The sequence below is a fragment of the Dendropsophus ebraccatus genome, chromosome 12 (assembly GCF_027789765.1).
Source record: "Dendropsophus ebraccatus isolate aDenEbr1 chromosome 12, aDenEbr1.pat, whole genome shotgun sequence".
Classification (NCBI taxonomy): domain Eukaryota; kingdom Metazoa; phylum Chordata; class Amphibia; order Anura; family Hylidae; genus Dendropsophus; species Dendropsophus ebraccatus.
In genome coordinates this window covers 63,427,840-63,455,627 of record NC_091465.1, presented here as the reverse complement: position 1 = coordinate 63,455,627, position 27,788 = coordinate 63,427,840, and the positions used below count along the sequence as shown (strand labels likewise).

General features: G+C 43.3%; 1 protein-coding gene across 2 annotated transcripts; it reads right to left on the bottom strand.

Moving 5' to 3' along the window:
* Nucleotides 1–15,540: 15,540 nt before the first annotated feature.
* Nucleotides 15,541–23,471, bottom strand: LOC138769756 (phospholipase A2 inhibitor and Ly6/PLAUR domain-containing protein-like). 2 transcript variants are annotated; one of them, XM_069948401.1, is made up of 6 exons: nt 23,392–23,471; nt 21,225–21,394; nt 19,225–19,341; nt 18,450–18,599; nt 17,707–17,850; nt 15,541–16,211 (listed from the first exon to the last, which is right to left on the bottom strand). In XM_069948401.1, the coding sequence occupies exons 2-6, from the start codon at nt 21,307–21,309 to the stop codon at nt 16,009–16,011; spliced, it is 699 nt and encodes a 232-aa protein (XP_069804502.1). In that variant the 5' UTR covers nt 21,310–21,394; nt 23,392–23,471; the 3' UTR covers nt 15,541–16,008. The 2 variants fall into 2 exon arrangements, with proteins under 2 accessions (XP_069804502.1, XP_069804503.1); XM_069948402.1 differs by lacking the exon at nt 21,225–21,394.
* Nucleotides 23,472–27,788: the final 4,317 nt, after the last annotated feature.

The following is a 27,788-nucleotide window of genomic DNA, read 5'->3' as shown; positions in this document are numbered from 1 at the left end:
TTCGTGCGAACCACAAATCTCGGCATCTGACTCCCGCTGTCTGCCGGCTCCGTGCAGCGGGTGGATACAGCCTAAGGAACGCCTGGAAAACTGGGATACAGCCTATGCCATAGGCTTTATCCCAGTTTTCTAGGCGTTCCTTACGCTGTATCCACCCGCTGCACGGATCCGGCAGACAGAAAATCCGGCAGGTTTGCTCATCTCTAGTCCTTGCAGCCCTTGCTTAACTCCTCTTGCGGTCTTCTTCTCCCCGGGTCCCGCACGCTCCAGCCTTAGAGCGGCCTGTCTCAGCTGATAGGCCACTTAGCCAATCACTGGCCGCTGCGGTCCCGGCCAGTGATTGGCTGAGCGTCCTGTCAGCTGAGACGGGCCGCTCTGAAGCTGGAGCGCGCAGGACTCGGGAAGAAGAAGACCGCAAAAGGAGCCCTACAGCCTGAATAGGTAATGTATATCGTCAGCCGCTGTCCGCGCACCGCTATTACAAATAGTGATGCGCGGTCAGCACCTGACAATTATAGGTTCAAACCTATGTCAACGGTCAGCCGATGATCATTGTCATCGGCTGATCGTTGTATTTATTACACAGAGTGATAATCATCTGAAGCGGGCCGATTCAGCCGATTATTGCTCCGTATTATAGTGCCCTTACCTTAGTCAGCACTGAGTCACCTGCAGTGAACCCAACACCGCATGGCATTTCAGGAGGTTTTACCCACTTCATGGTGAGAGAGCACTCATCTCTACAAACTTGCTTGAGGGAATTAGCTGTGCAAGGACTCTTCTGCCAACAGAAGAATGTGTTATCAGAACAAAACTTGTTAAGTTTTTATATTAAACATATTTCACCAAATATACTAGTAATCGCCTTGATTTTATGTAATAGGAGAGAGGGACTATACACAGCTGTTTAAAAGATGTGGGTTTACAGCGGAGTGTAACAGAGCCGGGATCATCACTACTGCTCAGAGGAGCATATCCAAGAACACCACCTGCTGCTATTCTGATAACTGTATTTCTCCAACACCAACCTGTAAGTATCTATATCTCAGAAAGCATATACAATTCCCTAAAATAAATGTACACCTGCGGACACAGGTACAAGGGGCCAAACCTGCCTCCTGATGCTGCAATGCAACATTCTCATAGCAGCAACAAAGGAACAATATACAGAATCAGTGCCGTTCCCCAGTGCCTTCAGGGTTTGGGAATAGGATCCTATTATACGGAGCGATAATCGGCTGAATAAGGCCGATATGGCCGATTATCCCTCTGTGTAATAGAGAGAACAATCAGCTAATAAAACAATCATCAGCTGATAGTTTCTTTAGGTCCAGACCTAAAATCATCAGGCATTGGGCGCACGTCACTATGTGTAAGGCTATGTTCACACAACGTTTTTTCAGCTCCGTTTAAAATGACGTCCGTTATTTTGATTATGTTCATTATTTTGATGTCTGCTGCAAAAACGTCCGTTATTCAGTACACTGTGTGCATTGGACGTCCGTATTCTCATTGACTTCAATGCATTGCCATTGTAGTCAGTTAAATTTCAGCAAAAACAGACTTTTTTTCAAAATGAAAATCGCCCTTTTTAATATTTTTGACATTGTGTGAACATAGCCTAATAGCGATGTATGGCTGACGGGTGATGGTTGTAGTGTAAAATAATAAAGTATTAACTCCCCTTTCCCCCCACGTTCCCTGGTTTCCTCGGGCCTTCCCCGGTGTCTTTGGAGGCCTTCCTTGGGTGTCTGCAGCTCCACCTTCTGCTCCAGTCTCTGCAGTGACAAGCCACAGTCACTGGCCGAGACAGGCTCATTTACAGTTTATGATCGGGCCGTGTACTAGGACCCTTACTGTGCATGCAAGACATTGCCAAGGAGAACTGTAACTGTTATGTGTGAGAACCGCCATTCTTTATTGAAATCCCAAAGATTGAAGAGCTCAAAACGTGGCAAAAGGCCTAAATGTTTAGGGAAATTGCCAAGCTTGAGGTACCACTTTTGAATAAATTCTTACAGTGTTTCCAAACATAAAGGACTATGAGAGAATGTAACCTTCTAGTATACCAGTTTCCGCATGCAAAATGGTGACTTTTGTCCACTTTGTGATGTTCATGTCACTTTCCTGAAAGGAGAATGGAGTTTAGGGGCCATAAATTAGCATGAGGCTAGGCTCACACTGCGTCAGTGCCTCTGTTCGAAGCCTCTGTCGCAAAGTCTGTTTGAAATTACGAAAACACTACATTCACTCCTGTAAAATGACGGACACAAGTGGAAAACCCAACAAATCCACTAAAGTGAATGAGGTCTGTCAGGCTGTCTGTTTCAGTCTATTGATGCAGCAGTCCGTTCACCTTCGTTTGGCAGTGCCAAATGGTTTCACTTTAAGTCAACAATCTACTCCACATGGGCAGCCATTGTGAGGTTAACTCATTAAAAAATATTGCCTTTTCGTAACACTGGCAAAGTTTTCGTTAAAATTGATGTAAAAAAACTATGTACCATCAGGATGGTCACCTCCTGTATCAGTACTTTTAGCCTATGAACGTTGTCATTTCACTTTTGGGGGTTAACTACAAGGCCACCACCCTCTTATAGAAAGGGTAATCTTGGATTGGGCAACTTCTTTACTAGTATTTTTGGTCATGAAAGCTAAGACTGTATTGATTGTGTATTTCTGTTTTTAGTGCCATCGGAATTTACTGAAACCAATGGACACTTTTGTGACTCCTGCTACCTTAAAGACCACGGTAGCTGCAATGGTAGAGATCGCATCGCTTGTACAGGGAACGCAACGCAGTGTATTGCCTACACGGAGAAGGAGATAGAAGGTAATAGACAAGCAGCATTTTTTTTTTTTTCTAGGAACAGTGGGGCTATACAGTAAAAGTCAGGTCATGGTACATTCTATTGTAGCTTCATAGAAACCATGCCCACACCAAGGGGGCAATTTTGACAATTTTGTAGTTATATCATCAAAAGTTTTTGACCATTGGCTGCCACATGGAGGAGTGGTATTGTCCGTCTGCATGCAGCAAATGTTAGATCAAACCTCGGGTTTACATGGTGGATTGTGGTCAGTATTTGGTCCTCATTTTGGTCAGTATTTTGGTTAGTATTTTTAGCTAAACTAGAAGTGGGTCTAAACTAAAACACAGAAAAAGGTGCAAAGTTGAACCAACAAAAAGATGCACTGTAATGGAAATCTTTTAGTTTATCCCTACAACATCAGGTCCTCAGGATAGGCCATCAATGCCTGATCAGTCGGTGCCCACACCTGGCACTCCCATCAATCAGCTGTTCAGGTGGTGGTTTGGGCAGTGTATTTGAGCTTAGCTGCAGTAACCCAGCGTCTCCACTACACAGTGGTCTTTCATGACCAATAAGATTCTAAAGGCCCTATTCCAGAGGGCGACTTGAGGAGCAAACAAACGCTGCCATTGCTTGTTTGCTCCTCATTCCCCGCTTGCTACCGCTGCTGTTACACCTGGCGGAAGTGAGTGGATGAGTCCGGGAGGGGGGGGGGCGGGGGTTTGCGAGGAGCTGCGGGGGGCTGCCCATGTGATCGCTGGATCGTCCGCGCACCCCATAGCATATACCAGGGGTCTGCTGCCATCGCTCCTATTCGACAGAGTGACTGCAGCAGATCGCGTTAAAAGACAAACGACTGCAACGATAAGCCGACATCGTTCATGTTGGCTGATTGTTGCCTTCTATCACACAGGACGATTATCGCCCGCAACGGCCGATATCAGCCGAATGCAGACGTTAGTTGTTCCATGTAATAGGGCCTTAATTTAAGTCTATATATTAAATGTTATTTTCAATGTCACTAAACCTCCTTTTACTAATTTAATCTTTTTTTTTTCTTTTTTTTTTTTTTCAGCCGGGACATTTACAAGCAGAGAAACCTTTCATGGTTGTACCTATCCCAGTATATGTCATAGTGGAAACATAACTGTGGCCCTTGACTATAAGACCTTACAGGAAACAAAAATCTGTAGTATTCCAGCAAAAAGTGGCGTACATCCTCCTTCCATGCTATGTGCTTCCATCATGTTTGTGATGTTGTCAGACTTAATGCAAAACACCTAGTATAAGTGCAGCTGGGCTGGGGATAGACAGAGACTTCTCATCTCAGTGTTGGACTGTTTTATAGCAAGCAAGGCAATCGCATTCCCTCCCAGTCATTGTGAAGCCCTAGTCTCATAGTCACCAGTGTAAACAACATTTGTGATACATCAAATCTACAATAAATGAAGACATTCTAGAATTTAGTTGTTCTTAATTTATTTATTTTTATTGCATGTGTTCCTTCAGTCAGAGATTTTATTGTACTGGAAAGCCTCACACACTTGGCCTGTTCTTTGTTAAAGCCTAAATGGGGTAATATTTTTCTTTTTAATCAACTGGTTTCAAAAAGTTTGATAGATTTGTAATTCACTTCTATTTAAAAATCTCAAGTCTTCCCATACTTATCAGCTGCAGTATGTCCTGCAGAAAATGTCCTTTTCTTTTCAGTCTGACGCTGTGCTCTCTGCTGCCACCTCTGTCCAAGACAGGAACTGTCCAGAACAGGAGAGGTTTTCTATGAGGATTTGCTACTGTTCTGGACAGTTCCTGTCTTGGACAGGGGTGGCACCAGAGAGCACTGTGTCAGACTGAAAAGAAAACACCACTTTCTGCAGGACATACAGAAGCTGATCAGTATAGGAAGACTTAATTTTTAAATAGAAGTAAACTACAAATCTATATAACTTTCTGAAACCAGTTGATTTGAAAGAAAGGGGTTTTTGGCCGGAGTACCCCTTTAAAAATAACCTATCGTCTAATTTTAAAGGACAACTCTGGCAAAATCTTTTTTTTTTTCTAGCAATTAAAATGCTTCAAAAAGTTATATAACTTTGTTATGTGTTTCATTTACCAGTTAACGGTCTGCACCCTTCCCTATCCCTCCCACAGAAGTATTTAAAAGCGTACTTAACTGATCACTGTCGACAGCAGGCGCCATCTTGTGTAGATGACGTCTTTGACAGAGGGAGGCTGGCCTAACTAAGCTCTAAGCCATTTGAGGGGTGGAAGTTTTGAAAGGCCAAACCAGGAAGCGCAGAAGAACAGAAGACCATGAACATTATTTGCTGCCATCATTACAGATAGACAGAAGTCATTTGGTGCCAAAATGGTGGCCGTTATGAAAGACAGCCATCATTTTTACCTAGTGGGAACATAGCCTAAATCTATCATTCTTAGCAGTTTCAGAGCTAGTGGGCAGAGCCCAGTGGCGGATTATAATGTGGGCGGTTTGGGCGGCCGCCCGGGGCCCAAGGCTCCGGGGGGGCCCGCGCCACCCACATTAAGATCTTACATAGCAGCGCCAGCAGCACATCACTTTCGGGGCCCAATGGGCCCCCGAGTGATGTTCTGCTGTGGCGCGCGGTTGCCGGAGTCCGCCGCGGCACCGCCCCCTCTCTCCTTGCTGTCTTTGCGGTGCCCGTACTTCTCTCCTGGCGGCGTGATGACGTCACATCCTGCGCGCCGCCAAGCAGAGAAGTTCGGGCACCGCGGGGCTGCACTGTGAGCTTCCGGCCTGCTCTCTCTGCCGGAAGCTCACCCTGGCTCCCTGCCGCCCGACTATACCCCCTGCCACCCGGCTGTACCCCTTGCCCCTTAGCTGCTCTCCATGCCGCCCCATCTTCTCCCCCTGCTGCTACCCCCATCATCTTCTCCCCCTGCTGCTACCCCCATCATCTTCTCTCCCTGCTGATACCCCCATCATCTTCTCCCCCTGCTGCTACCCCCATCATCTTCTCCCCCTGCTGCTACCCCCATCATCTTCTCCCCCTGCTGATACCCCCATCATCTTCTCCCCCTGCTGCTACCCCCATCATCTTCTCCCCTGCTGCTACCCCCATCATCTTCTCCCCCTGCTGCTACCCCCATCATCTTCTCCCCCTGCTGCTACCCCCATCATCTTCTCCCCCTGCTGCCACCCCATCATCTTCTCCCCCTGCTGCCACCCCCATCATCTTCTCCCCCTGCTGCCACCCCCATCATCTTCTCCCCCTGCTGCCACCCCCATCATCTTCTACTCCTGCTGCTACCCCCATCATCTTCTCCCCCTGCTGCCACCCCATCATCTTCTCCCCCTGCTGCCACCCCCATCATCTTCTCCCCCTGCTGCCTCCCCATCATCTTCTCCCCCTGCTGCCACCCCCATCATCTTCTCCCCCTGCTGCTACCCTTCATCATCTGCTGCCACCCCCATCATCTTCTCCCCCTGCTGCTACCCTTCATCATCTTCTCCCCCTGCTGCTACCCTTCATCATCTTCTCCCCCTGCTGCTACCCTTCATCATCTTCTCCCCCTGCTGCTACCCTTCATCATCTTCTCCCCCTGCTGCTACCCCCATCATCTTCTCCCCCTGCTGCTACCCCCATCATCTTCTCCCCCTGCTGCTACCCCCATCATCTTCTCCCCCTGCTGCCACCCCATCATGTTCTTCCCCTGCTGCCACCCCCATCATCTTCTCCCCCTGCTGCCACCCCCATCATCTTCTACTCCTGCTGCTACCCCCATCATCTTCTCCCCCTGCTGCCACCCCCATCATCTTCTCCCCCTGCTGCCACCCCCATCATCTTCTCCCCCTGCTGCCACCCCCATCATCTTCTCCCCCTGCTGCTACCCTTCATCATCTGCTGCCACCCCCATCATCTTCTCCCCCTGCTGCTACCCTTCATCATCTTCTCCCCCTGCTGCTACCCTTCATCATCTTCTCCCCCTGCTGCTACCCTTCATCATCTTCTCCTCCTGCTGCCACCCCCATCATCTTCTCCCCCTGCTGCTACCCTTCATCATCTTCTCCTCCTGCTGCTACCCTTCATCATCTTCTCCTCCCGCTGTCACCCCCATCATCTTCTCCCCCTGCTGCTACCCCCATTATCTTCTCCCCCTGCTGCTACCCCCATCATCTTCTCCCCCTGCTGCTACCCCCATCATGTTCACCCCCTGCTGCTTCCCTGCCTTCCCAGCTTTCCCCCCCCCCCCTCCCCAGCCTCTGTTGCCCCAGCTTCTCCCCCTGTCGCCCCAGCTGCCTCCCTTCCCCAGTCACCCCCAGCTCCCCGCCTGCAGTTGAGTTGGGGCCGGAGAAGTCTTTATGATGCTGCGCCAAAAAGAGAAGAAAGGAAAAAGTGAGCAACGGCAATCGGAGAAGACGTCACCTGTGAGTCATTAGTAACTGCACTGTAATCACTTATAGGCTGGGCTCACACACAGTATATTTCAGTCAGTATTGTGGTCCTCATAGCAACCAAAACCAGGAGTGGATAGAAAACACAGAAAGGATCTGTTCACACAATGTTGTAATTGAGTGGATGGCCGTCATTTAATGGCAAATATTTGCTGTTATTTTAAAACAACGGCTGTTATATTGAAATAATGGCCGTTATTTACTGTTATATGACGGCCATCCACTCAATTACAACATTGTGTCAACAGATCCTTTCTGTGTTTTCCATCCACTCCTGGTTTTGGTTGCTATGAGGACCTGACATGAGGACCAAATACTGCCTGAAATATACATAGTGTGAACCCAGCCCTATAGTGTGCAGAGCCTGTGTACCATTGGGGTCTAAATGGGTCAGTGTTTTGTTTGCGGTAGTGTACTGACACAGCCCCGGGGTCACTACAGTACACTAGCGAAAACTTTTAAACTAGAACCCAACTATAACTGCAGGCACTACAACTCCCAGCATATTATGAGGGCTGCAGACTGTCAGTACATGTTGGGAGTTGTAGTGCATGTAGCTGTTGTAGTTTGGTCCTAGGTGCATTATACACGAGATGCTTTGTGGCATATAAGAATACATAGATCTGTGGGGGCTCAGTGTAGGGAAGTGACCCCAGAACATCACTAATAGGGGATAGAATAAAAACACCCCCCCTATCCCCTATTAGTGATGTTCTGGGGTCACTTCTATATACTGATCCCCCTCAGACCTCTGTATTCTTATATACCCCACATAGCCTGCTGGGGTGGCTGGGGGGGGGGGCCCAGGTTGGGTGGACAGCCCGGGGCCCAGGGTACATTTAATCCGCCACTGGCAGAGCCTAATGGTACTTTTACACGGAGAGATAATTTGCCCGATTGCACGAATAACGATTTTGAATGAACAATGTTTTTCTTATAACGATCAGCGTTTAGACGGAACGATACATCGTACGGAAAAATCGTTTTGCGATCGCTTAACCCTTTGAGGACCAGGCCCAAAATGACCCAGTGGACCACACAAATTTTGATCTTTGCGCTTTCGTTTTTCCCTCCCCCCTTCTAAGAGCTCTAGCACTTTCAGTTTTCTATCTACAGGGCCATGTAAGTGCTTGTTTGTTACATATCCCAGCTATACAGTGCAGTACACACTAGTTTAGGGGGGGCTTGACGGTGCTATCTGGTATGGGCAACAACTGTACACACTTTGTCACCCCAATACAATGAGCAGTGAAGTAAGTTCTATGCAGGATGCACTACAAATCCCAGCTATACAGTGCAGTACACACTAGTTTAGGGGGGCTTGACGGTGCTATCTGGTATGGGCAACAACTGTACAAACTTTCTGTCACCCCAAACAATGAGCAGTGAAGTAAGTTCTATGCAGGATGCACTACAACTCCCAGCTATACAGTGCAGTACACACTAGTTTAGGTGGTGCTATCTGGTACGGGCAACAACTGTACACACGCTTTGTCACCCCAATACAATATGAGCAGTGAAGTAAGTTCTATGCGAGATGCACTACAGCTCCCAGCTATACAGTGCAGTACACCAGGACCACCAGGACCACACTGAGCACTTCTTAGGGGTGTGTATGCAACACCTAATGTCCCCTTTCTGCCAGTAGCCGGTCACCACAGTGTGCTGGTTAAATCTCGGTAGCAGCACTACAACTCCCAGCCAGCAGTCCGTAGTAATAGTATTAATAAAAGCTTTTAAGCCCTGAAAAGGGCTGTTTGTTTGTATTGCTAGTATATACCCTGCCTACTGGAACACTAAATCCTACACTGACACTCTCCCTGACCAGCAGCAGCTCTGTCCCTGATCTCTCACAGCATGCGTCTGAAGCGAGCACTGCCGGCGCCGAGTTTTATATGGCAGGGTCATCTGATCTGGCCAACCAATCGCTGCTATCGACATGTATGGGTCCCACGTGATCGCAGCATGTACCAAAGAGTCTCCTGCATGTTTATTGGCTGGGAAAAAGCGCGCAAACTTACAGGAAACGGATGATGAGATTTCCTCGAGTATCGCGAGATGCTCGTCCGAGTAACGAGTACCATTGAGTACCCTAAAGCTCGATCGAGTACCAAGCTCGGACGAGCACGTTCGCTCATCTCTAATCTACAGAACAGCTGCTCACAAGGATGTCAGTGATACATTGTTCTGTTCCGCTTCTCTGTCATTAGGTTATACTACCCTCAGATAAGGTAGTATAAACCTGCTGTGGCCATACTTTATTGCATTATAAAGGAAACAGTACTTTGTGCAGCCATGTTCCCCAAGAGCTTTAGGTCCTAGGTAGCAGTTTAACCACCCATAACCCCGCACTCCTGTGCCTTATGAGTACAACAGCTGTCATATCACAATTATATACAGTATATTATTGATTACTGAGACCAATCATTGGCCCAGATATATTAGCTGAGTCTATCAAGGTTGATGATAATAGTTACAAAAAAAATACCATATAAATGGTATTCTTTGTATAATGGAAATTTGTACAATGTTATCATGTACTATTTTTTTTATGAATTCTTTGTTTGCTGTGATTCAGCAGGTGCCTTTTATTTAGTGGAAACAAATCGTGTAATGGACATACAATTACCTGTAAATTGGCTTGTTCTCTGCTGGACCTTTGGGACCCATTATTGAGTCACGGAAGGATTCTGTGGTATTCTGGCGACTCAGCTTGACCCCATGTAATAGTTGATAAGGAAAAATAACCACATGTTAAAAATAGCGGATACATTGTGCTCTTACGCCATACAGAGGCAATGGTGGATGTGAACAACAATGACACTATGATCAACAGTATAATAAGCAATGCATTGTTACATGGCGTTGCATCACTTGTATCATCTGCTCGTGAAATGAGTCACTGACTTTCACAATAGGCTCTATAGCATGGCTTTACATAGAGAATTGGTCAGTGCATTCAATAAGCTTAAAGTGAATCTGTCATCTGCAATTCAAGTTTGCAATTGCTGTAACTGTTAAATATATGTTAGATCATGGAGACGCATACAGTTAAGGAGCTTAGGAACATCTCTTTGACACTTTATACCAGAGTATTACAACATTGTTCTACATTCTGGCAGCACAGGTAGATATTTGAAAGGTCCCATGTGTCCCCTGGCCTTAACACCTAACAGCGTCAGCATTTTGAAACCTGAATTACAGCTGACAGATTCCCTTTAAAATAAGGGGTCACTTTAAAATAAAGGGTCACCTTATAGTATAATAACCTGACACATGGTGGCAGCATTTCAATTCGCCCCAATTACAGAGTTATCAAAAGAGCGTGGGTCATAATAATAGCAACATTATAAAAATAAGGACAGCGAGGACAGCACAAGAGCAGGAGTGGAGCAGATTTTATTGCTTAGATGTTATTTTCTTCCTCCACAAATTGTGTTACACCTGTCTGTCTTTTTTGACACCTGTGTCCTGCTGGAGTCTCCCTAAGGATCACTGCCTGGTGTCTGTTATTGCAGAACACATGGTATGAAGGTGACGCACATCAGGATCTGCTCCACCAAGAGACTCCTACTGCGTGGGAACTGCATTATTAGCCATTTTTGCTTTATGGTAGAATTTAAGGATTTTTCCAGGATTGGAAAAACATAGCATCTTTCTTATAAAAACAGTGACACAGTTTTCTTCAGTGTGTGTGTGTGTGTGTGTGTGTGTGTGTGTGTTACAACTCCTTTACCTTTAATAAACCATACACAAACTGAGGATGTGTGATGCTGTTTCTCGAAAAAGCAGCTCTGTTTTTTCAAATCCTGGATAATCACTTCAGAGGGGGGTAACCCAGACCATAAAATGTGCCACACAAGGCTCAGATAATAAAAGAGCTAAATGTTTTCTCAAGTAGGGGAATAATCCCCCACACTGCTACTAAATAATACCACCACACCATATCCACAGATAACCACCATACTGCTACTAAATAAAACCACCACCCCATATCCACACATTACCACCATACTGCTACTAAATAATACCACCACACCATATTGACACATTACCACCATACTGCTACTAAATAATACTACCACACCATATCCATAGATTACCACCATACTGCTACTAAATAATACCACCACACCATGACCACAGATTACCACCATACTGCTACTAAATAATACCACCACACCATGACCACAGATTACCACCATACTGCTACTAAATAATACCAGAACACCATGTCCACACATTACCACCATTCTGCTACTAAATAATAACAGAACACCATGTCCACACATTACCACCATTCTGCTACTAAATAATACTACCACACCATGACCACACATTACCATCAAACGGCTACTAAATAATACCACCACACCATGACCACAGATTACCACCAAACTGCTACTAAATTATACCACCACACCATGTCCACACATTACCCCCATTCTGCTACTAAATAATACCACCACACCATATCCACAGATTACCACCATACTGCTACTAAATAATACCAGAACACCATGTCCACAGATTACCACCAAACTGCTACTAAATAATACCACCACACCATGTCCACACATTACCCCCATTCTGCTACTAAATAATACCAATACACCATATCCACAGATTACCACCATACTGCTACTAAATAATACCACCACACCATATCCACAGATTACCACCATACTGCTACTAAATAATACCACCACACCATGACCACAGATTACCACCAAACTGCTACTAAATAATACCACCACACCATGTCCACACATTACCCCCATTCTGCTACTAAATAATACCACCACACCATATCCACAGATTACCACCATACTGCTACTAAATAATACCACCACACCATATCCACAGATTACCACCTTACTGCTACTAAATAATACCACCACACCATATCCACAGGTTACCACCATACTGCTACTAAATAATACCACCACACCATATCCACAGATTACCACCATACTGCTACTAAATAATACCACCACACCATATCCACAGATTACCACCATACTGCTACTAAATAATACCACCACACCATATCCACAGATTACCACCATACTGCTACTAAATAATACCAGAACACCATGTCCACAGATTACCACCAAACTGCTACTAAATAATACCACCACACCATGTCCACACATTACCCCCATTCTGCTACTAAATAATACCAATACACCATATCCACAGATTACCACCATACTGCTACTAAATAATACCACCACACCATATCCACAGATTACCACCATACTGCTACTAAATAATACCACCACACCATATCCACAGATTACCACCATACTGCTACTAAATAATACCACCACACCATATCCACAGATTACCACCTTACTGCTACTAAATAATACCACCACACCATATCCACAGATTACCACCATACTGCTACTAAATAATACCACCATACCATATCCACAGATTACCACCTTACTGCTACTAAATAATACCACCACACCATATCCACAGATTACCACCATACTGCTACTAAATAATACCACCACACCATATCCACAGATTACCACCATACTGCTACTAAATAATACCACCATACCATATCCACAGATTACCACCTTACTGCTACTAAATAATACCACCACACCATATCCACAGATTACCACCATACTGCTACTAAATAATACCACCACACCATATACACAGATTACCACCTTACTGCTACTAAATAAAATACTCTACACACATAAATGTTGCCTCCATACAGTGACCTTATAGTGGTAGATATCAACTCTGCACAGGCTCTGTAGACTGTTACATCCATAGAGTGCAGGTGATGTGGTTCCTTAGCCCTTTTCTTCTGTATCTGGCCAAGGTCGCCATGAAGACTTCTGCCTGAACATATGTACATGCAGATGTGTTTGGCAGCTTGCTTTCAGTGCAGCAGAGGTGTCGGCAGGTCTGAGCCAGTGAGCATAAGCCGGACATATGTTAAACCCCTTGGAATGGACTAATATATTTTGGTTTTTAGCTGCATCCATTAGGCTGAGGTTTCATGCAACCCTAAGGGCGCCTTTACACAGAGAGATTCATCTGACAGATTTTTGAAGCCAAAGCCAGTAATGGATTTGAAAAGAGAAGAAATCTCAATGATTCCTTTATAACCTGTTCTCTGCTTATAGTCTGATCCTTCCTTTGGCTTCAAAAATCTGTCAGATAAATCTCTCAGTGTGAAGCCACTCCAATGGCCCTATTACACAAACCGATGTCTGACAGATTATCTGACATATTTTTTCAGCCAAAGCCAGGAATAGACTATAAACAGAGAACAGATCATAAAAGAAAGACTGAGATTTCTCCTCTTTTCAAATCCATTCCTGGCTTTGGTTGAAAAAAATCAGTCGGATAAGGGTGGGTTCACACTAACGTTTTCTTATTTGCTAACAGATCCGTCCATATTAATTAAATGGATAAAAAAAAACTGATGAGCAAACTGATGCAAACTGAGTGCAAAAACTTTTTTCATTGTCCTTTTGAATTTTGCTTAAAAAACTGACTTTTGTCCATCAGTTTGCATCAGTCAGCATCAGTTTGCATATCAGTTTATTTTTTTCCTTTGGTTTCTCACTTCTGTGCATGCTCTGTGAAATAACTGATGAAAACTGTTAACTTGCAAACAGATGTAAACGGAAATACCTTCTGTTTAGGTCCGTTCTTATTGACTATAATGTAAAAAAAAAACAAAAAAAACGGAAGTGCACTTTCCGTTTGTGTTCTGTTTTTTTCAAAAGGAGGGAAAAAAGCTGCATGCAGGATTTTTTTTTCCGTTCACAAAAACGGAACCTGCCGGAATACATGCAAATGGAGCACAAATATGACAAATGGAGCACAATAAAAATACAGTACATAGAAATGAATGGGGTGTTGGACGGATACGTTAGATTCCGGTTATGTGGTTTAAAGACGGAACTGTGGCGGAGAGAAAAACGTCAGTGTGAACCTAGCCTAATCTGAAAGACATCTGTTGGTGTAATAGGGCCCTAATGGTGCATTTACACAGGCAGATTTATCTGACAGATTTGTGAAGCCAAAGCCAGGAATGGATTTGAAAAGAGGAGAAATCTCAGTCTTTCCTTTATGACCTGTTCTCTGTTTATAGTCTTTTCCTTGCTTTGGCTTCAAAGATCTGTCAGATAAATCTCTCTGTGTAAACGCACCATAAGTTATTATATTCACCCACCACACCTGTCTTTAGTTTGTGTGTGGTACTACAACTTGTCTCTATTCAGTTCAATGGCATTGAGCTGCACTACCACACACAAATTGAGGGCAAGAGTCAGTGGCAGCTACCATAGAGGCAGGGAAGGCAGTTGCTATGGGGCCCGTGGAGGGAGGTGGGCCAGGAAAGATAAGAGCCTCCTGTGTCCTTTTGCTTAACCCCTTATGTACTGCAGTGTGTAAGTGACCCAGTGTTCTCTTACATGCTACAACACAAAAAAGGGTTAATATAAGCTCAAGACAATTAGCTCTCTGATAAGCTCTGACCTCTGAGTTCCTGCAGAGGTCAGGGGTTATCAGTGCAGGAGTAGCAGGAGAGAGCTAATTGTCTTCTGCATTAACCCTTTTTTGTGTTGCAGCATGTAAGAGAACACTGGGTCACTTACACACTGCAGTAAATAAGGGGTTAAGCAAAAGGTAGTCTGCTCCCGCACCTACAGTATGTATATAACCATGAGGCTCCTAATAGGCTGTTATAGTTACATACAGTGGATGGACAGAACAAGTAGACATTGGCTCCTCTGCCAGTCCCTGTTGTGGCTGCACGCAGGATTCTGCCTCTGGCCACGAGAGAATTTTTTTTGCCACATCACCGAATATATATATATATATATATATATATATGAGGGAGGCCCCATACAGTTTTTTTGCTATGGGGCCCCATGAATCCTAGCTACGCCCCTGGCAAGAGTGGTGCTATTTCTTTAAGAAAGTATATATATATATATATATATATATATATATATATTTATTTATTTTTTTATTAATCTTACAAAACCCTTTAATTATGAATTGTGTTAGCTACTAGGGGAGATGGGAGAAAGTAAATAATAGCTGGGGAAGTGTCTTCTGTGCAATCTATGAAATATTGAAATAGAAATCTGTACTATATAAACTAATACGGCGCCATAAAGGAAAGAAGGGAAATCCATTTTCGCTTCCATAAATAAATAATTTTTGGTAAATCGAAAAAAATAAAAATATATTATTAATAAACAGAGCTCATCTCTTCTATGAAATAAAGATGTGGCTAACATATACACAGAAACCCAAAGAAAATATTTATTAAGATAATTTAGGAACAAAATAAAAAAAATAAAAAAAAATAAGGGGAAGGCACCTAGACCCTTTTGACCCTTTAATAGATCCCTTCTTTATAGTTTTTGAGCTTGGACCTGCTGTTGTTTTCTAAACCCAGAGATCCCTGACGCCCTCCAGGGTCACCAGGTGAATGATTTCCATAAATATTTACATTTCTGGTGCTAAGTGTTCCAAAAACTTCAGTAACAAAAACATCTAAACAATACCAACATGACTCCATCCATGTGATCTCCTGACATGTGAACCTATATCCCTATTCCTGGTGGGGTATGACACTTGTCGACAATCATATGGCCATTGGCTGAGCACCATTCTGTATTCAACTTTCCATTTTAACTTCTTTACAAAATCCCTATAGTAGTCAAGCAAATATCAGGTTAATCCTTTTGGGCTTGCATCTGTCCATCACATTGAGAGAAGAAAACTGAGCATCCCCAGAATAATGGGTAAACTATAGGACATTGCCCTGGAGTAGAAGCCATCCGCATTATTGTAGCACTTCCTCTTAGTTTCCACACCGATTCCATCTCCATAGATAGAACTGCTGTCCGAGGCACATGTGTTCTCTGTGGCACATCCACCTAAGTAGAGGGTGGATTTAGTGGATCCTGAAAGAAAATAATAACGTATTTAGGTCCTTTTTCTTTAGACAGACAATGTTTCTTAAAGGGTTATCCCAAGATTGTACGTTGTTCCCATACAAGAGGATCCAATCCCTAGGACACCCACTAATCATCAAAATGAATGTCAAGTGACCCAGGAATTGAAATTCTTGTCAATTCTTTAAGCGGAGAGCTGCGGAGAGTGGAGGCGCGCAAGACATTATATTAAGACAGTGAGGCAGGTAAGATTCTGAGTGGAGTCTTTGGCACAAGTTCGGCTCGGAATTTCTGCCTGTTTTGCTCAGTGTGAACATACTCTAAGTGAATATAGGGGCAGCATCATGCTCAGCCACTACTCCTCTCTGTCTATGGGACTTCCAAATATGGCTTAGTTCAATGGTCAGAAGTCCCATTTGACTCTGATTCTCATGATCAGTGAGGGTTTCACCAGTCAGACCCCCATTAATCAGCTAGTTATCCCTTATCCTCTCAATAGGTGATGCTTAATCTTGGAATTTTAGGGGTAGCAAAACATCACAGTGACACCCACCTCCACCCCCTCCCACAGTTTACCATAGTGGTTCTCATCCACTTAGGGCCTGGTTATTACTTTAACCAATGATCCAGAATTGTTGAGCACCATAGTGTCTTTCTAGGGTCCTTATTGGAATCCTATTAGTTATCATGTCATAGAGACATGTCATGCCTGCTGGGTGGGTGTAACAAGTGTACTGTATGTTCTGAGCCAATCAAATACCTAATCTACTTTCCATACTGACTCATTGAGCACAATCTGAAGCTACATCCCCCTCCTCTACCTTCCTTCCTCTTCTGACCCTTTTTGCTCAGTATTGTGGTCCTCATATTGCAACCAAAACCAGGAGTGGATTGAAAACACAGAAAGGTTATGTTCATACATAGTTCATAGTGGATGGCCGTCATTTAAAGGTAAATAATTGGCGCTATTTAAAAACATCTGCCGTTGTTATAAAATAACGGCCATTATTTGTCATAAAATGGCGGCCATCCACTCAATTTCAACAGTGTGTGATCATAGCCTTTCTGTGTTTTCAATCCGCTCCTGGTTTTGGTTGCAATATGAGGACCAAAATACTGAGCAAAAATACTGTGTGTGAACCCAGCCTAAGGCTATGTTCACACTACGTAAGAGACCGGCCGTTCCGTGAATTCACTGAATTCCGGCCGCAGAAAACTGACATGTCAGTTATTTGCGGGGCCGCATGTGTATACGCTCCGGCCGGGATCCCATTGAAACCAAGGCATTGTTCCACCCCGCAAAAACTACGGGCGTTGTTGCCATCGGCAAAAACGGACGTAGTTTTACGTAGTGTGAACATAGCCTAACACTAGATAGATTCTTTTTAGAGATTGAGAGAACCCGTACAGCTGCAATCAGATATATTACAAAGTTTTATATTATTCACGTATAATACAGATTAATGCAAAAACCTTTAACAATACAGAGGTGAATTACACACACCTAATGTTGTACTTGCTGAATACCGCACACATCGTATCTGGTCTCCAGTGCAGGACGATACATTCTTAATATTACAGGGCTCCATATTGGTAACAACATAGGACGGGCATGTTAACCCGTTTAAGGTATAATTTTCTACTGGCACTATGGGCAGAAAACAGAGATATAAATAATATAACACTAAATGTAGGTAATAAAGAACATGAATACACATCTGAAATCTGTCCCTATGCAATGTATTGGGATATTCAGACTATTAGAATGCCTGGATTATTATGCTGAATTATAGGACTGTCATTATACAAGTACATCTGTAAGTGCATGTAGTAAAATCCTGCCAAACTGTGGAGCAGTAACATTACAATTCATTTGGAGATCCCTTTGCAGACTATTAAAATAGCCACAGTTGCCGTATGTCTTGCAGGAATTGGTGTATTCTTTCCAGTCGGACACAGTGATCTCTGCTGCCACCTCTGTCCATGTCAGAAACTGTCCACAGCAGGAGCAAATCCCCACAGAAAACCTCTCCTGCTCTGGACAGTTCCTGACATGGACAGAGGTGGCAGCAGAGATCACTGTGTCCGACTGAAAAGAATACACCACTTCCTGCAGGGCATTCAGCGGCTGATAAGTGCTGGAAGACTTTAGCTTTCTGACACCAGTTTAAAAACAATCTGTCTTCTCCGCAGTACCCCTTCAAGTACAGGATATCAATACAAAGGAGGAATTTTACAAATCCTTACAGGTCGGTATTGATGTAGTGCAGTTGTTGGTAAAGCAGCATGTTGTTTGGGAGGCTGTGGTTGCGTATAGACCAGTCACACTGGCATTATTAAAACACTCAGTGATATTCACACAGGACCTGATGTAGTAAAAGCTTGTCCAGCGATAACCTGAAAATGAACATAAGTCACTCAACATAGTACGTATAAAGAGACATTTAGCCTTAAAGGAGTAATCTCAACTAATATAACTAAAGTGTAAGACTCTTTAAGTTAATGTAGCATATTTGCCTCCTTCTCCTGATATGATTCTCTTTTCCTCCCATTATTGACAATTCATTGTCTAGGTTACCAGCCACCACTCTGCTCTAAAAGCAGTGGTCAGGCTAATTTATATATATATAGCTATATGAATCATATGCGTATAGGTATTTATATACTATGGGGGAAATTTATCAAATATGGTGTAAGTGAAACTGGCTCAGTTGCCCCTAGCAACCAATCAGATTCCATTTTTCATTCCTCACAGACTCTTTTGGAAATAAAAGGTGTAATCTGAATGGTTGCTAGGGGCAACTGAGCCAGTTTTACTTTACACACAGAGGGTCAAGGGTTAATACAGATTAATATAACTTGAAGTATCACTAGTGATCTGAAGTGATTTATGGGTTGATACATAATATATCTGGCAGTAAAGGTGGTGACTGGTTGTATTGGCCCTTAAATTATTTTAATTTTCTAAAATGTCTGGGTGTCGCTGAGATATAGCAGTCTGTGTGGGTCAGGATAGAGTTACCTCTGGTACGAATCACTGTAGTCCCGCAGACGTCACTAGGGGAGGAGCAGTCTTGTAAGCTACCGGTGCAGGGTGTAGTACTGAAGCCGGTGCACTGCATACACTTCAAGGAGCCGCCTAGAAGACAAGAAAATAAAGCATGTCATACTACTGTATAAATCTATGCATGCAGCCATTGCTGTATTGGAACCAGACTAACCAACAAATTAAAACTTTAGGCCAAACTCTATATGGACACATGCCTAAAATTGCAGAAATACCCGTAAAATATTATTTGCATAAAGTGCAGCCTTTTGTGCATATTTGACAATATTTTGAAGAGGTTATCCAGAATTTTTTTTTTTTAAGATACTTTTTATAGCTACACCTGTCCACAAAATGACAATCATACACCAGAGCATGTAAGGTAAACCAAACACCCTCATACATGGTTGACATGAGAGCAAGGGGTGATGAGTCCTCTGGACAGAACGTGTGGGGACTCTGCCATCCACCCTCTGGGAGCAATACCCCTTAAATTTAAATTTTTTTCAACTTGTTACTTTATATGCTTCATTCTTTACTCTGGCACATTGCACTTTATGATTTGTTGGTGTATACAAGTGTCGTGGAAGTGTTGTACACTGTAGAGGTATTATACCATATATTTGTCATACCCAGGATATTTATTGCTCTCGTGTTAACCACGTATGAGGGTGTTTGGTTTATATCATACCTTAAATGGTCTGGTGAGGGGCAACACCCCAAAACAGCTGTCTGTGGATGAAAACCTGGCTTTGGTATTTCCCTTGTCATATCCTTAGACTTGTAAATTAAGTTGGATATTGGTTCGTAAACTGAGTTGAATATTGACTGAAAGGGCCACTTGGTGGTTTTGGTCGTCTACTTAGAGGAGCTACCCCTTGGCTAGGTCCTTCCCTGGAGGGATATCTTGCTAGGTCTATGTTTCGGGACTCTTAAATGATGTTTTAGGATTTTTTTTTGCATACAATAAGACAATGCAGACTAGGTAAAACATTTTTTTTTCCACATGATCTATAGGTACATATAATGCATTAGTTTAGCACTGGGGTTGTACAATCTACAAGTTATACAGAGCTGTAATATGTCACTACCAAAAGTCCATTGGGTCATATTTTACCTCCATATTCCTTTACACATAGGGAGGTTTTTTTTTTAAAGTTTTTTTTTTAGTTTTCAATAATCTTCTACTACTAGTACTACCACTACTACTACTACTACTACTACTAACACTAGTACCACTACTACTACTACTAACACTACTACTACTACTACTAACACTAGTACCACTACCACTACTGAACTCTCGTTTTCTTCAGTTTTACAGCAGTCCACAGAAAGTGTCAACTATGCAATGTCTTATTTTAGAAGATAACCCTGCGGTGGGTGAGAGCCACATGAAACACCCCAGGTTAGAAAACTTGACAAACAAGTTATGAAGGGGAGGGAATGATTGTAACTTCAGACCTATGCATTTGAATGGAGCATGTTCGCAGTTCATCTGTGCAGTGGATGGCAAAACACTGCGCACTGTGACCTATGTCCTATCTATCTATCTATCTATCTATCTATCTATCTATCTATCTATCTAGTTCAATAGAATATATCCGCAGCACACAGAGTTAAGTGCAAAAAAACTGGTGTGTTTATTCCATTAGTGCAAAAACAAAACACGGCATATGGCAAGACGCGAGGTTTCGATGAACTCCATCATCTTTTTCAAGCGTCATGGATGGAGTTTATCGAAACGTCGCGTCTTTCCATATGCCGTGTTTTGTTTTTGCACTAATGGAATAAACACACCAGTTTTTTTGCACTTAACTCTGTGTGCTGCGGATATATTCTATTGAACTAGATAGATAGATAGGAGATAGATAGATAGATAGATAGATAGATAGATAGATAGATAGATAGATAGATAGATAGATAGATAGATAACCAATGCGGATAAAACTGTGATAATAAAGTAAATCTCTCACCTGAAGATACACAGATAGCGAGAAACACTACGACAGCCACTCTCCATCTCATCCTGAGGAGTAACGTTCTCAGCTTGAGAGCCATAGTGTACTCTGAGTGATATCCATGTATTATAGGTGAGTACCTGTGTGACCACCCCTAGGTGAGTGCTGCTTACGTGAGCGTCTGCCTAAGAATGAGGTAAATGTGGGGAAAGCAGGTATGTAAGGTGTGTAGCCATCAGGTATCTTCTGGTGTGTTACATTCCTCAGGCGTGACTGTCACTGGCTTTTGTTTTTAACTCTTTCACGGATAAGTTTTAAACACCTAATAAATCTCTTTGCTGGAAAATTACACATTTTATCTGATGTGCCAACTAGTCACTGGTTAATCAAGCACACTGCTTTATACTGGGGTACACTGCCAAAGTCAATCATTGACATAAAGGAGATAAAGAATTGTAAGGCCTCAGCTACTTGGAGTGAGATGAGAGTGTGTCCAGGGTGCAGCAAATTGCTTCTTTGACCCTGGGTGCTCTCTCCCTTCATCTCTGCTGTAACTGCTAATACAAGCAGTCTATAAAACAATAAGAGGACTCTATGAAACTTCCTAAAATTCTGTATACCAGAAGTTTCATAGGCTTCATTAGACTGCAGAGCGCTCATATTATTTCTTTCCTGGTATTAAAAGTTCATGAGCTTAAAAGGGTTGTGTCATGAATAGTGATGAGCGAATACTGTTCGAGCCAATATATATTCGATCGAATAGTGAGATATTCGAATATTCGCTATTCGTACGAATATCCCGTGAATATTCGATAAGCGTTCAAATCCCCCAGCTTCCGGTTTCACCCTGCAAATAGTCAAATAGATGCTTTTCACTAATCGAATACTTGTTCCCATAGACTTTAAGTGGATCGAATATTCGATCGAATATTCGAATATTCGGGGGATATTCATACGAATAGCGAATATTCGAATATCTCACTATTCTCTCATCACTAGTCATGAATAGAGATGAGCGAACCGGGTTCGGGTTCGAGTCGATCCGAACCCGAACGATCGGTATCTGATTAGCTGGGGCTGCTGAACTTGGATAAAGCTCTAAGGTTGTCTGGAAAACATGGATACAGCCAATGACTATATCCATGTTTTCCACATAGCCTTAGGGCTTTATCCAACTTCAGCAGCCACCGCTAATCAAATGCGAAAGTTCGGGTTCGGATCGACTCGAGCATGCTCGAGGTTCGCTCATCTCTAGTCATGAAGCAAAGAAGGCCACATACAGTGGTACCTTGGTTTAAGAGCATCTTGGATTAAGAGCGTTTTGGTTAAAGAGCTCACAGTTTTTCAAAATTGTAACTTGGTTTAAGAGCATTGTTTTTGTTTAAAGGAAACCTGTCACCCCCAGTGCCGGGGTGACAGGCTCCCGACCCAGAGTTAGATCCCCTTATATGTACCTCATCCCGCCAAGTCCTGCTGCCGGAGCCGGTCCCGGGACGGAGATATCCTGGTCAGAAGCTTCTGACCGGGATATCTCCGTCCCGGGACCGGCTCCGGCAGCAGGACTTGGCGGGATGAGGTACGTATAAGGGGATCTAACTGTGGGTCGGGAGCCTGTCACCCCGGCACAGGGGGTGACAGGTCCTCTTTAAGAGCTCCCTGTACTGGGTGGGAGGGGGGAGTGGGGAGTGGGGAGGGGCATGGTCTGCATAGAGGGGTCTACAGCACTACACACTGACCCAGGAAGTCTCCCTCACCTTCCAAACCCTGGCAGATCCACTTCAGGCTGGGGCTCACATCAGGGGACAGGACTGTGGAGGTAATCTTTCCATAGCTGTAACCCCTCTCTCCCCGGACAGAGAGTGCTGCTATACTGTGCTCACATATCCTGCTTATTCCTTTATGCTCCCTGCAGTCTCTGTCCGCCCTTGTGTTCCCCATCCTCTCCATTACTGTACAGTAACTTATAATATCACATATTCTGCTGTTTGTTTCATTTGTTTTACATGTTATTCTGAATAAAAAAAAATCAACCAAATGTCTGCATTTCAATTATTTCTTATGGCAAAATTTGCTTTGGCTTAAGAGTGATATGGATTACAAGCATGGTCTCGGAACGAATTTTGCTCATAATCGAGGGCACCACTGTATATATAAGTAAAGGAGAACATGCAACGTAACTTACATCCCTGTACTACTTTCTCTCCTATGTATCTAATCACTTCCTGGTTTCCTCTCTACACTCAACAGTGCAGCCACTTTCCCACAATCCCCCTTGCTAGCATGTGATGTGAAAACCAACTGCCAGTACTAATGGGACAGATCATGTGACCGCAACTGAACTGAGCATATGTTACCCAACCTAGTAGATGCCCAAAGATAGGTCATAAGAAAGGGCAAAACAAGTTATTAAAACAAAGCAGTCCCGTGGGGAATGAGTGAGTCTATATCTCTCAAATGCTTATACATTTGAAATATATTTTGATTAAAATAATCAACATATAATTTTATTTAAAAACTTTTTTTTACATACGTACTTCTGCTTAGTGCCAGCAGTAAGTGGCAACATGGCCCTCTGTGGCCACCAACGTTTGTGTCGGAAACTGCTGAACAGTGCTATAGAGAGCAGGGAGCTGTGACTACTATGACTGCTTGCTCCGTACCTAGCCGATGATAGCTGTCCAAGATTATTGAAGCAGTGTAGCAATATTTGTTCTCGGGTAGGGCCACAGACTAGAGGACACAACACAAGAAGAATGCAGTGAGCAGTAAAACAGACTCTACACATCATTGTTCCTAGTCCTCAGAATGACCTCAGAACCTGCTCTAATGTATTGTTCTTCTTACAGTACGAGATGTGTCCAATCCTGTACACTATGACTCATATTGTGAGTAATTCATTATAAATATCACCAGGAATGGGATGCCAAAAGTTTTATTCTGCCATTTGGTTTCTGGTAAAGCGTAATGGTCACGTGGCCAGGCACATTTGACTGGCAGGGCTCAAGGAAAGCTGGATGAAGACTGCTGGAATAGTAGAGATAATGGTTGCTATCCAGTTCTTCATGCGTTTCCATGTGTTAGCACTATTTGCTGTATGCTATGTGCCTCCAATTTATACTGTTAATGCCTATGGTGGGGCATTGTTTTTTGAGCATTAGAATAAAAAAAATTCTCATAGTTCAACATTTCTTTTCTTTGCAAGTTACAGTAATAGCAAATTTGACAAAACCAGAAAGAAAAGATATCATCAAAAGGAAATAACTACAGACCAAAAGCTGAACTTAGTTGTCTAGAAGTACAAAAAAAAACTATTAGGGTATGTTCACACTGAGCAATAGGTAAAGAATTTTCTGAGAAATCTGTGCTTAATTTAACGCATATTTCGGTTGAAATTCTGCCTGTAAAATATGTACAGAGCAAAGTCCCATTGTGTTCAATGGGATTTACGCTCTGCTGTTCACACGGTGGGATTTACGCGTGCAATGTTCAACTACAGATCAGCTTTCTTTGGGCGGATTCCACTAGAGAAATTACATAGAACTCATTGGGGCTTTAAATTTCCAATTTTCAGTCGAATTCCTCTTGAATTCTGAGCCAACTCAAGAAGAGGAAGTTTTCCTCAGGAACATTTCTTCTTTAATTCCTCGCATATTGCTCAGTGTGAACAGACCCTTATGCTATTTTCACAGAAACAGGATCACTGATATCAAGAGACAAGAATGGCTTTTCTGAAAAGAAAATATAAATCCTGGACAATCCTTTCAACTGATATCAGCACATGTTATATGTAAAATTATAGGTCAAACGCCTACTTGTCACCTATGTGAGGTACTGATGGATTATTAGGTATTGGCCTAGATTTTTTTTTAATGTTTTATTTTACATATAAAAGTTTACAATTCCATCAGATACACATACAGAAAATAGTGCTAACAGTAACAAGAGGCCCCGAGTATACAGAGTAGACGGCCACTTATTTACACTAGTAGAATTGATTGTTGTAGTAGTAGTAAATTTAGTTTTAGTAGAAGAGCTTAGAGTTGAGGGAGTTGTAGGTGTAGTTGTGCCACCGTATGACGTTATAACTGGTGGTTGTGTAAGCTCAGCCAAAGGTAGTGTTGTCGTGACGCCAGTGCTAGTCCATCACACAGGTGTAATGTTGGTACCTGCTTTGTGTTTGTGGCGGGCTGTGTTCCCCAATGGTCGGTAACCTGCCGGGTTGTAGTAGGTCCCTTGGGTTCTTGTCAGGGCAGTCCAGAGTGGCAACTGACCCACCCGGACTGTCGGTACCGCCACCCACAGAAAGGGGAAACATAACCCAAGGTGTACGGTTGGTGTGTATGGGTGCTGGTGCGGATAAAGTATGATGGAGTCCCAGTGATATCAAAATAGAACAGCTTTACTGTAAAGTCTTTCAGCAGTACAATACACTTTGGAAGAATATATAAAGCTTTACATAGACTTTAGTGCTTAACTCGTTTGTGCTTGAAGAGGTGCTTGAAGAAGTAGAATAGAAGAGAGGTAGTTGTAGCGGTGCTTGAAGTATTGAGAAAAGAGGAGAAGAGTTTGTTGAGGGAGCCACAACCCAATGTAGCAATGTACTATGCCAGAACTTTAAAGAAGTACTTGTAGAGTGAAAAGTTTACTTGTACCTGTGTTTGGACTATCTCTAATCACCTTGTGCCCTACAGTGTCAAGTGATTCGTCCTAATAGGGTGATACAAGCCCCAGTTGTGGTTATCTAGGTGAAGCTAATTTTCCGGGGGTGTCCCAGTTACCTGCACTGCGAGATAGCATACGTAGATCTTCCTTTGGTAGCTTTGTCCTATCCAGGCTAGTTCCTCTTGTGCTTAGGATTCTTCCCTACACCTTTTAGATGTGTTCTCGGCGTTAGGATGTTCCTAGACTCCCTTTAAGTGCTTAGCACTGCATAGTAGATATAGTAGTAGTATAGAAAGAACTGGTTGTCTCTAGCTGCATCTGTACACCCTCGTGTCTAAGAATAGACTACTCTTTGTTCCTGGAAAAGGGTCCTGGCATAAGCCATTTGCTCTGTGTGTCTTTCTCCCACGAGAATCTGGATAAGACTGACTTGCACTTCCTCCACCAAGTAACTACTTCCTACAAGTAATCTGCCCTGTGAGTGGTGGGGAAGCGTGTGTGAAAAAGTAAGAATAAGAGTAATAGGTTAGGAAAGAGCACCTCCTATAGGTCGGCACAGAACACATGGTACAACAATAACAGTAATCCATTACTTTTCTCAGCTGTGCATAAAACAACAAGACTTAGAAATAACACTGACACCTAGTGGTAAACATGTAAAGTACTCTTCATCACCACTTTAACTTGGAGTGAGAGCTTTGTGAGAGGTGCATAGGACACCTAATAGTGGGACACCACATACTCCCCCACTTGAGAAAAGCCATCCACGGTGTAGCACCTGGAGGAAAGTTTGAACTGAAGGTTAAGGCACAGCATGGGTTATAACATGTCAACATAATAAATAACAATGCAACAGTATAAAGAACAATATAACAGTGCAGGAGGCAATAATTAAATTGTCCATAGTGCAATACCTTTGTAACTGGCCAACAGGAAAAAGTCACAGCGCCTGCACAGATGCACTATAGTGGAGTGGGAGTGTGGAGTGTAGACAGGAATGGCACGGTGGATCGGGGGGTCGTGGTGCTCCCCACAATAGCCAAAGTTCATATATAATCACACAGAATGGAAGGGAAAGGAGCGCACTCACCCCGTAAAATCGAATTCTTCTTTATTCTTGCATCACAAATTAAAAGCCATCCATGAATACATCGGGTGGTAGGAACGCCAAAACACTCAAATCACTGAAGACGTGACAGCTGCTTCGCGCCTTACTGGCGCTTCTATCAGACGTACCTTTGTAACTGGTCATCAAAATTTGTGAAAGTCCATTAGTTCATGGCTTAGATAGAATCCCTAACTAACTAATCTAACTACACTAACATATGTATAAACAATGATGGGAAATATTAAATCAAGGGGAATTCTAAACAAATACCAGGTCAGGGTAGCAGTCTGGTGGTTGACCTTTGTTGGGCCTCCATCTTCTGAGGAGGATACTTTCTTCTGGGAGGACCACAGAGTCAGGGAAGGGGTTGTCTGCCAGTTGGTATAGGAAGTGATCTGAGCTGACCATAGCAAACCTCTTCTGGAGATGAGGTGGCAGTTGAATCATAGGGTAGATATATAGTTTCCGCACTGAGAAGTACTTCTCCTATTTATGGCAAACGAGTTGGTGCAGGGTTGATTTTGGGGTTCTCAGTAGTGGATGGCCATGAAGGTAGGTCTCTGTTGCAGCAAAGCTTAAGCTAGTTACGGTGAACATTTACATGTGCTCTTCCAGCTTTTTGGACCTGGTAATCACCGTCAGCTGCACGTGAGATGGCTGTTACAATATATGGCTCTTCTTTCCACAGGGGATCAAGTTTCCAAGAACGATGGCCATCTTTGAGGCAGACTTGGCCTACTTTGAGAGGTTGGGCATTGGCACGCCTGTTATAATGATTCTCTTGGCAGTGATGGGCTTCTTTCATTCTG